Source organism: Hibiscus syriacus, unplaced genomic scaffold, assembly GCF_006381635.1.
Source record: "Hibiscus syriacus cultivar Baekdansim isolate YM2019G1 unplaced genomic scaffold, ASM638163v2 tig00111842_pilon, whole genome shotgun sequence".
In the NCBI taxonomy this organism is placed as follows: Eukaryota; Viridiplantae; Streptophyta; class Magnoliopsida; order Malvales; family Malvaceae; genus Hibiscus; species Hibiscus syriacus.
The window spans coordinates 357,675-369,546 of record NW_024063197.1 but is presented as its reverse complement, the minus strand read 5'-3'; the positions used below and the strand labels follow the sequence as shown (position 1 = coordinate 369,546).

At 29.7% G+C, this 11,872-nt stretch overlaps 1 protein-coding gene across 1 annotated transcript; it reads right to left on the bottom strand.

The window, feature by feature from the left end:
• Window positions 1-289: 289 nt before the first annotated feature.
• Window positions 290-2,377, bottom strand: LOC120172101 (short-chain dehydrogenase TIC 32 A, chloroplastic-like). Its single transcript, XM_039179660.1, has 8 exons — window positions 2,106-2,377; window positions 1,787-2,018; window positions 1,566-1,645; window positions 1,221-1,377; window positions 1,035-1,116; window positions 849-936; window positions 709-755; window positions 290-611 (listed from the first exon to the last, which is right to left on the bottom strand). The coding sequence occupies exons 1-8, from the start codon at window positions 2,248-2,250 to the stop codon at window positions 399-401; spliced, it is 1,044 nt and encodes a 347-aa protein (XP_039035591.1). The 5' UTR covers window positions 2,251-2,377; the 3' UTR covers window positions 290-398.
• Window positions 2,378-11,872: the final 9,495 nt, after the last annotated feature.

The following is an 11,872-nucleotide window of genomic DNA, read 5'->3' as shown; positions in this document are numbered from 1 at the left end:
ATTCATTTATATCGTTAATTTTTTTAAAAATATATATATATATTTTTATATGAATAAAAATAAACAACTGAGACTAACAATAAGATTAATAATATAAATAAGTAGATATTCAAAAAAATAATCTCACTCATCTATTTTTACACATGTATATATAATAGTATTAATAATTTAGATATAGAAACAGTTTAATAAGTACAAAACCCTTTTCTTTTTCAAGTACCATGTAAGCTTCCTAACATGTACCAAACCAACATTCTTGTAATTTAAGGTACATAACTTGTATATCTAGTTGTCTTTTAAGTGATGTGTGTATACATATGCTATATATATTACAACTAAGATCATTCAAATCTCTTGCTGTATCTGTTAATTTCTAATTTCTACTTTTTTTTTCCTTGTTACATATCATGGTCATAGAAGGCATTAAGCGGATCAAAAACTGCCTTGGCACGTCTGGAAACCATGATTTCAGAAGCAGCCCATAGCTTCACACCTTCGTTCAAGTTCGATCCGAGTTTCGTCGTCGATGCCTCGTTGCAGTCTGCAAAGTATTTACCGCTTATATTTACGAGTCTTGGATGCGTTGCTACGTAACAAGTAGTGGCAGCTGCCTGAAAACATCGACAAATGGAAGCCTCATTGCACATTAAAATCACCCAAATCAACTTCATTAATTAAAAGCTCTACTTTAGATGTATATTAGTTTACCTGAGGGATGGTCTTGAGGAGCTTGGAAGCTAAAAAGAAAACCAGATCTGCAGGTTCATATAGAAACCAAAAATATTATAGATTTTATCACGATCGAGAGTTGAAACTCGAAACCATAAAATAAGAAGCAATGTATATACCTGTGATGAAGCCTTCACGTTCCCTGGTGAGACGGGTTCTAACAATCCCTGGATGAACACAGTTCACAGTGACGTTGGCATCCACTTGCTGATTATTGAGGGTTCAGAATTTGAGGAAAAATATAAAAGAAAAAAACAAAATTTCGCTTTTTTATGAGAAAAATTATATAATGAAAGGATGATGACCTTCAGTCTCTGGGCAAGCTCCTTGGTGTGCAGAACGTTAGCGAGCTTCGAGAGAGCATAAGCACGTGTTGCATCATATTGACTGATAACAGGCAGCCAGACAAAAACCAGACACATGAATTAAAAATCCATACAAAAAATGTCAAATCCAATACAAGCCAATCTTCTTAACAATCATTTACTCACCTTTTGCTTCTCGAAATCTGGCCTATATATCGGATCATATCGCCAGAAAACCACCCATGAATACTTGACGAAACGTTCACTATTCTTCCTTGAACCCCAGTTTGTTTCGCCGTTTTTATCATCGTGCCTAGCAGCAGTTTCGTCAACAAAAAATGGCCTAAATTTGTAACACAAACTTTTAGCCCTGCTTGGTAAAAGAAATGCTAGTCCAAGATAAAAAAAAACACCAATCAAATGATCTTGATAAAAGGGATTATTATTTTCTAAATTCTACTGTATCTATATTCTGTAGGTTGTGTGCACGTTCTTAATGCTAAGAAAAAAAAGAGTTGGCATAATACTTACCAAGATAATTAGTCGCAAATGTCGTCTCGATTCCATCCTCAGAGATTGCATGTTCATGCGCGAACTTACCGGCGTTGTTTCTGATATACCGATCACAAAAACTTGCCTTTCAATTCGATAAAAGAGAGATAATTTGTTTCATTCAAGCTTAATCTTCAACTTTTTAGGTCTGTAATTAGAAAATGAAGTAGAAATTCAGGAAAGTAAGTTTAGGAGTTTACATGAGGAGATTCAGAGGCAAGTTAAGAGACTCGAACTCCCATACAAAATTTCGAACGGAATTGAGTGAACTAAGATCAAGAGCCATGACGACGATCTTTGACTCGGGAAACTCGGAAATAATCATAGCCTTATCTTCCTCAGCAGCTTTAAGGTTCCGAGCCGGAAGCACCAACCTCGCTCCTCGCTTGGCCAAAACTCTAGCCGTCTCGGCTCCGATCCCCGACGTCGCACCTGTTTCAGTTCAACCACTCACAATCAACACCCAAAACCCAAAAGAAAGGAATGTTTGCCGCACGCGGTGGTCGATTCTTCAAGTACCTGTGATGATGGCGGTAATAGAGCGGAGGCCAGGGTGGTAAGTCTCGGTAACTTCCTCGGCGGTGGACTTAGAGCCGAAGCCGCTGGCTCCTGTTGAGCCGATGAGGTACTTCAGCGTCTCGAGCATTTCAACTTGCCTTTTCATTTCCTTTTCCGATAAGATCAATTTTTGAGAGTGAAGGACAGAGGAAATGACGTAAAATTATTTAGGAAAAAACAGCAAAAAAAAAAAAAAAGGTTTGTTTAATTTTTGTGAGAGTTGAGGTTTACCATAGAAAGAAAATATGATCAGAAATGAAAAATTAATGGGAAAGGAGCTAAAAACTAGTGTGTCATAGACAAAAGAGAAAGTGGGATCGGATTTTATAATGGAGAATCCACTCAAGAGAGAGAGTGGATTATATGTTTGATTAAATTTAAATTATGCATGATTAGGATTTAATGGTTCTTTAATAAAAATGATTAAATTAATCACTATCATGATCTACGGCTTTACCCATGATTTCCTCTAAATTCTGATTGGTTGGAAACGACCGGGAATTCATCGGCATCATACTTTATTTGGTCAAAAACATTGAATTTATCATGTAATGCATCTTAGGTTTAACCAGAACACACCTGCTAAATAATCATAAATTATATAATTAAAATAAGAAAAATCACGGGATTAGGAGCAAATCTCTATACTCTTCAAATTGAATTTATTGATTAATATGTGGTTTAAAAAAATAATTGAACTTAACATCATATTGTGAGATTGGAAGCTCTTTTCTCGCACATTTGGCGATTTATGTCTTCTAGATTATGGTAATTTAATTTATTTGTAAAAGAAGAAAGATTATGAACGCCACAAAACGAGAGGTTCTCATCGCATCTTGAATCACTCCATATTCGTAACATACTTTGAATGAAACTTTTTCAAAAAGTTCACATGGAACTTCAGTATTATGCACGTGTAATTGCACTTTTTTTTCCCAAAGAAAAAGAGTCGTTCGATCTTATCAAGACCAATATGACAAGAATGAGGAAAATTTCAAACACGTGCCTATTCATAAAATTATAACTAGCGTTTGAAAAATATACACATTTTTTGGTAAAATAAATAATGAAAAATAAGGAATAAGAGGAGGGAATTTTTCAAAAGTATTAAACATTTAATAAGAAATTTTTATTGTATTTATGATCTTAGTTAATTTAATTACACTATTTTTTTGTACTATTAAATTCATATATGAGAATTTAGACGTTTACAAACAATGAAGTAAATAGTTAAAAGTGAAAGGAATACGATTCGAAAAATGGATGGCACGAGGGCCTAGGTCAAAGAGGAATCGCAGTCGCACGTGAGGGTTCAAAAACTTGTGAAAATGGGGATGGGTCAATTCTACAGCGGCCTCGAGTGTAGCAACGCCTCGGGATGTAGAGCTTAGCGTTTGGTCAATCATTTTTGCATTTCCCAATATTTCTCCTCCTACCTAGGTAAAAGTATGGATGAGAAGAACACTCCAACTTCACGAATTTCGACCTAATCTTCCTTAGTTTTGATTTGATTTAACTGAGTTAGAGCTTTTTAAAATTAGATTTAAGTCGGATTAAGGTTTTAAATTTATGAGTTTCGATTGTGTTATATTTGAGTTTAAGATGAAAAATATACGATTATACTAAAAAAAATGATATAATTATATATTATATATTTTGAGATAAATATAATAATATTGTTCTATATTTTTTTCAAGTAGATCTATATTTTATTAAATAAAAAATAATTTTTAATATATATTTATATCAAAATTGAGTCAGATACATATTTTACCTCAAAATATAAATTAAATTTCGAATTGAATAAATCCACTTTAAATTCAAATTCAATTTCGAATAAAAAATATATTTATATTAAATCACGTTGAGTCGATAGAAAATTCAACCCTACCCATATTCATATGTAGGTAAAATCCATACTCGTATTCAACTTTCCTTCTTTCTTTTGTTTATTTCCTTTTAGTTTAGTATTTATTATAGGTTATTTGAGAAAATTTTAAATCATTTTAAATCTGATTTATATTTATATCGAAAGTTTTAACTTATTCACACTACACTTCATTTTATCACTAATTATATTCAATTGAATGAACAACCACTTACAGTGATTACCTAAATATGTCAATATATATGTAGACTGTAGTTACAAGTAATTATACTCGTATCTAAATTTTAATGATTTTTTTATTTCTTTTTAAATAATATAAGATGATTATAAAATAATATATATCTATAATATTTTTAATTATTGATAATGCACATACTCTAAAAGCACAACTACTCGAACCTAAAATCTTAAGATAGAAACAACACTCTTTAATCCATTGAATTCACTTAATAAATTCAATTTTTAATGACTTTCCAAATACACTTTAAAGTTTATCATTTATATAACATATAATTAGCAATTGAGTTGATTTTTTATCTTCTAAAAATTTAATTCAACAATAACCAAATTACCTCAATTGTTAAAGGAATAGTTGTTATTTCTAAAGGTCCCGAATTCGAGCACCAACAACTGCAACATGGTTGATTGAGCGCTCATTGTTAAATGATTGAGAGTATGTATTTAGAACATATATTACTTTGTAATCACTTTAACTTAATAAAAATTTAATTAATTCAACTTAGTATATTATTTTCCAAAATTGAAGTACAAAAAATTGATCTAAATTTTGTCGAGAAAAATGTGAAACCAATTGTTGGTTTGTAAATGTGCAGACATGCACGATGTAAGTAACACGAATGTCTGAACCGGTCAAGCTCTCCACGGGCTTGCGCATATTTTAACCCAAATTTAAAATATTTCCTCAATAGAGCATGTCTTTTTAAAATTCAATTTTAGAGTTCTTTTAATTCATACAATAATTTTTGAAATTGTTTGTTATGGTTAGTGATTCCCTTTTATTAAATGCTTCAATAGGTCAAAAATTTCCAATAGTTTACTATTTGAAATCCTTATAAATACCGTATAAATCTGTAAAGTTAAACACGACTTATTATAACTCAAAAAACAATTCAAAAGAATTCTTTACTTCTTCTCTAGTTTTTTTTGTCATAAATGAATGCAAAAAATAGTTTATGATCTCGGCAGAAGTGTAACTGTAGTTGATCATATAATTGTTGTATCTTGGGAGACAGACGACCAATGATCTCAAGCACTATAGGTGTGGTCAAATCGTCTTAAGAAAACTTTATAGCTACATGCCTCAACTTATTTCAAATCCGTTAATCTGTCAGAAATCGGGTTTTTATTTCTTAATTGTTTTTTCGATTAAATAAAATATTTTTATTTTATTTTAGCATTGATTTTTATTTTCTTTTCATCTCGAATTGTTATACTTGTAATAATCTTAAGAAAAAACTTTCTTATACCTTTATTTAATCCAAGATGATTCAGAAATATTTGGAAAATCATGAAAAAACAAATTAATTCATTTTCAGGATTTATCATGTCGTTTTAATGGGTTTGCTCAAGATGGACAAATCTATTTAAATAGAAATTGTCGTTAAAATAACATTGGTTACTGGTTTTTTAGAATATTGATTCTGTAATAAAGAATCAATGTGATTTTTTGCCTAGAAGAAAAATATTTTCCATACGTGGTTGTTGCCGTGGGCCAGTTAAAGAATTAATGTGATTCTTTTTATGTTATGGTATTATTTGGTAATATTATTATGCTAAATTTTCACCCATAAAAGTGTATCATGATATTGCTCATGAAATTAAGGGTATGTGTTGGGATTTCGATGAAGCTCAATTGAACAACCAAATTATTTGCCAAGTGGGGGTGAATTTGCTTTTTGAGATTAGGGAGTAAGGAATGTAAAAAGGTAGACAATTTACATAAGGATTTATAGTGGTTCGACTTCTCAACCAAGTCTACATCCATTACCTAAGCTCATCACTTAGGATTTTCTAACAAATTCACTAATTTGTTATTTCTTTTTACAAGATCAATAGATAACCTTTACAACTCCCTAACTTTTCACAGGCTAAGCTAGAACCAATCCCCATTTACAAAAGGAATAAAGATGTAAACAAGAAAACCTCTAGAAGGTAGGTGTTTACAAGATTAAGCTCACTAAAACACTAATATTTACAAGAGAAAGGAAAATAATAATGAAAAACTCTTCTCATGTGTTTGATTGCTTGGATAGGTGTTATTCACCTTCTTCAAGTGTCATAAACTTGTTTTTATATGTTGGAATGAGCTTGTGGTCGTTTCTAGCCGTTGGGGATGATTTAGAGCCGTTGGAGATTATTTTTCTATAAAATAAAATTGCCCAGGATAGGGAGTATTTGTACTCCTTTAATGAGTATTGGTAATACCTTTGTAATTTTTAAATAAACCCTCGTTAAAGATAGTTGGACTTGATCAGTATCAGAACTATGCTTCATGGTATTGATACTACTGTGTAAAGTAGTATTGGTATCCCCTTGGGTATCGGTACCTATTTTGCATTATGGAATTTGAGCTGTTTGAAAAACAACTTGTAGTATCGATACTACCTAAAGAGCATCGATACTTCTCTTACCTTTGGTATCAGTACCACGTGAACATTATCAATACTGTTCATGCAATATCAATATTGTAAGAATAGTATTGGTACTATATTACCTTTGGTATCAGTACCACGTGAACATTGTCAGTATTGTTCATGCAATATCGATATTGTAAAAATAGTATTGGTACTACGTACCCAGAAAATCTGTTTTGTGCTTAAATTCTAGTTTAATGGACTTTGAATTGTTTTTGAAAACTTTGAACAAATTCAATCAAATCCAATATCATTTTGCCTTAATTTGTTATATCAAAACATTATAAAATATGGTTCAACAATATCTCCCTTTTTGATATAACAAAACATTTGAAAATTTTGTTTTTGGCAAAATCACTCTTAATAAAATATTTCATGAAAAGAGAAATATTTGGAAAAAATTAAAGCTCCCATTTTTTTCATTCTTGAAATTGAATTTTTCAAACTCATACTTCTCCCCTTTTTGTTATATAAAAAATAATTTAACTTTAAAGTTCAAAAATAACAATGGAGAGTAAGTGGTAAATTTTAGCATAAAATCATTTGAAAAATAAAAAATCCCCCTCAATTAAAGCATTCCAAACAAAAAATTTGACTTTAATAGCATGACACTTAAAAGGCATTGAATTTCAACAAGGATGAACAAACAAGTTAGTAGCACAAGAAATTCAATATATCCAAGTCTAATAAACTTTATGCAATATCAATTGTTGTATTTAAGTGCATGTGCATAAAGCTATCCAAAAATATTATGCATTTGAAAAATTGATATCAATTGTTAGAGAGATATCATTTGCAATAAATCACATGCATAGACATTTAAATTAAGATAAAAAATAAGAAAAATTTGTTTAAAACAACATGCGAAACATAATTGACCAAAATCATTACGATGAACTAAAAATTATAAAAAAATACTAAAACTTTAAAATGTCCATCATAATACACTTTTCAACATACATGAGATTACAAACATAGCATTATTTAAAATAAAAAACGCATGCATGCTTACAAAAAATAGGCAACCAATTAATCAAAACAAAAGCATTAAGCTTAGAGGTTACCCATTCCTTTTCAAGTGTGGGGGCACTCCACTCCTTTGTCTTCTTCTTTGGAGAAGAGTATCCGTTCTCGATCATCTACCATGCATCAAGATCATTAGATTGGATGAATAGCTTCATTAATTTCTTTCAATGACGGTAGTTGGCTCCATTGAAGTATGGAGGATTGTCAATCGGTTGTGAGTCTTCCATGTAGAACAAGTCGGAGGTGGAAGCCATTTTTTCGGTTGCGTCGGGAATTGATAGAGTTTCTTCAAGGATCGTCTCAAGGTTGTTAAACCTTCTAATGAGTCAAGCTCTGATACCAATTGTTGGGATTTAGATAAAGCTCAATTGAACAACTGAATTATTTGCCAAGAGGGGGTGAATTGGCTTTTTTTAGATTAGGGAGTAAGGAGTGTAAAAAGATAGACATTTGCATAATGATTTATAGTGGTTCAACTTCTCAACCAAGTCTACATCTACTACCTAAGCTAATAAATTCACTAATTTGTTCTTTATTTTTACAGGATCAAGAGATAATCTTTACAACTCTTTAGCTTTTCATAGGCTAAGTTATAACCAATCCCCTTTTACAAAAGGAATAAAGATGTAAACAAGAAAACCTCTAGAAGGTAGGTGTTTACAAGATTAAGCACACTAAAACACTAATATTTACAAGAGAAAGGAAAATAAGAATGAAAAAAATCTTCTCTTGTGTTTAATTGCTTGGATAGGTGTTATTCACCTTCTTCAAGTATCCTCAACTTGTTTTTATATGTTTGAATGAGTTTGTGGCCGTTTCTAGTTGTTGGGAATGATTTAGAGTCGTTGGAGATTATTTTTCTGCAAAATAAAATTACACAGGATAGGGAGTATCAGTACTCTTTTAATGAGTATTGGTACTACCTTTGTAATTTTTAAATAAACCCCCCGTTAAAGACCAATGGGCTTGACCAGTATCAACACTATGCTTCATAGTATCGATACTACTGTGTAAAGTAGTATCGGTACCCCATTTGGTATCGATGCCTATTTTGCATTCTGGAATTTGAGTTGTTTGAGAAACAACTGATAGTATTGATACTACCTAATGAGTATCGATACTTCTCTTACCTTTGGTATCGGTACCACGTGAACATTATCGATATTGTTCATGCAGTATCGATACTGTAAGAACAGTATCGGTACTACGTACCCAGAAAGTCTGTTTTGTTCTCAAATTCTAGTTTAATGGACTTTGAATTATTTTTGAAAACTTTGAACAAATTCAATCAAGTCAAAAAATATTTTTGCCTTAATTTGTTATATCAAAACATTATAAAGAATGGTTCAACAATATGCTATTATTACCTTATAATTATTTTGCATATTAATATAGAATATTAAATATGACACGAATAAATAATATCTTTGGTATTTATAATTATTAGTAAATGTTATAATAATTATTGATTGTGTTTTGGAAACATTATGAATTTATTATAGTACTAATAACTTCTTTTGATAAATTTTGTAGATATAAATGGATTCAGAGTTTAAGTCAATGTTTTTAATTATTTGGTTGCCAGAATTAAATAAAAGGACTGGTTATCTTTTATTATTGTGTTGTCAAAAGTAAAATTAATGGATTATTTGCTTTCGATTATTGGGTTGAGGAAATTAAAAACCAAAGGATTTTTTCATATCGTTTATTGGATTGCAAAAATTAAAATCAAAGGATAAATTCCTTCTGATTATTGGGTTGCTGAAATTTTAAAGGATTGATTCCTTTTGATTTCTGCTTGTTAAACAAAATCGGATTGGCGTGATATATATGTTTCAAGTTTAGTGTTATTAATCATGTCATTTAATAGAATATATAAACTTAAAAAGGGGAAATCACTAGATTTATTTCATCGTTAGAATCTTGCGTTGATTTTAACTTTGTAAGGATAATAAATCGTTGAATTTATTTCCTTGAGAATCTTAAATGATTCTAACTTTGTAAGGAAAATAAATCATTGAATTTATTTCCTTGAAAATCTCAAATGATTATAACTTTTTCTATTTATTTTCTTGAAAATATTAAAGGTTTCTATTTTGTAAAAGAAAATAAATTGTTAAATTTATTTTCTTGATAATCTCGAATAAAAAATAATTTGTTGAATTTATTTTCTCAGGAACCTTTAATAATTATATCTTTTAAAATGAAATAAATTGTTACATTTATTTTCTTGAGAATCTTGAATGATTCTATTTTGAAAGAAAAACAAATCGTTAAATTTATTTTTCTATTTAAAAAAGAAATAAATCGTTACATTTGTTTTCATATTTTGTAAAAGGAAATAAATCACTAGATCTATTTCTTATTTTGAAAAGGAAATAAATTATTATATTTATTTTCATGTTTTTTAAAATGAAATAAATTATTGAATTTAATTTACTGAGAATCTCACATTATTCTCTGGTTTGTAAAAGGAAATAAATCATTATATTTATTTTTCTAATTTGTAAAATGAAATAAATTGTTGGATTTATTTCCTGTTTTGTATAAGAAAATAAATTATTGAATTTATTTTCTTAACAATTTTATATGATTCTGGGTTGTAAAAGGAAAATAAACCGTTGAATTTATTTTCTTGGAAATTAAATATGATTATACTTTTTAAAAAAGTGAAATAAATTATTAAATTTTTTTTTTGAGAATCAAGTATGATCCTATTTTGTAAGAAAGAAATAAGCCGTTAAATTTATTTCTTGAAAATCTCGACATGTTTTTAAACTTAGATCTTGAAAGTAAATTTATTTTGACAATTTATTTATGTCGTTTAAATGGGTCTATTTGATCTATTTTTACAAACAAGAAAGAATAAATATTTTATTACCTTCATTGGTGATGAAAAAAAAGTATTGCCATATATTTACTAAGAGCAAAAGTGAAGCTATAAAGAAATCTATTCTCTATAAACTCAAAGTTGAAAACCAACTTAATAAAAATATTAAGATGATAAGAAATGATTATGGTAGCGAATAAAATGAACAATTAATTGGTCAATAATATGCACAACATGATGTTATTCATAAAGTGACACCATCATACTCTCCTAAATTAAATGGAGTATCAAAGCGAAATAATTAAATCTTAAAAGAAAATAATGAACACAATGCTAAGAAGTTCTAGGTTATCACATCATACGTGGGGAAGCTATTTTCTTTAGGTAATTACCTTTTAAATAAAGTTCTCCATAAAGGAAAATGACAAGTATGAGTTATGGAAAAGTAGAAAATCTTTCTACAAATATTTAAAAAATTGTGGGGGTGTCTTGTAAAGATAATGATCTCATTATCGAATGAAATGAAATAAATCTCACATCGGTGTATGGTGAGAGAATTAAGATATCTCAGATATGCTCAAGATTATGGATTATATTATTCCATAAGGATATTTTGATGATAGTTGATTATATATGATTTTCAATATATCAAAGGCACAAATGAATGTATTTCATATTGAAAAGAGGAGTCGTGTCATAGAAATTCTCAAGAAAATGGATATAACAAGATTCATAATAAAATTTGTGTTTGTAAGTCTTGAAAATTCTAGAGAATAAACTAAAAGACTTTAGAATTTCTTAGAGGATATTCTTGAATGATCAAAACTTGTGCCCATGATATATATATATATATATATATATATATAATGTGATTAGCACAAATTTCATGAATAATAGTAAATTGAGATATATTTATCGTCAACATAATACCGTTAGACACATGATCTCAAATGGAGTTCTCACTATTGATTTTATAAGATCAAAGGATAATGTTGCGGATCAACTAACCGAAGGGTTAAAACCGAGAACAAGTTGAGAAAACATCTAAAAGAATGAGGCCAAAGCCCATGGAAAATTAAAGGTGTTATGTGAAGGAAAATCCTACCTAATTGACTGGAAATCCCAAGATCTAAGTTCAAAATGACAACCTAATTGCATAACCGTAAGCAATCACTGTGGGGATTTCTTATCCCAAGTCCGTTCCTATGATGTAAACAATGATCAAATTTGTACAGGCAAAGCAAAGCTTTTAATGACCATTTTGTGCTTCGGTGAGTCGAGCAACATAAGTCACCTACGTGAGAGTGAAGTAGGGCAGCTTCAAGGAGAC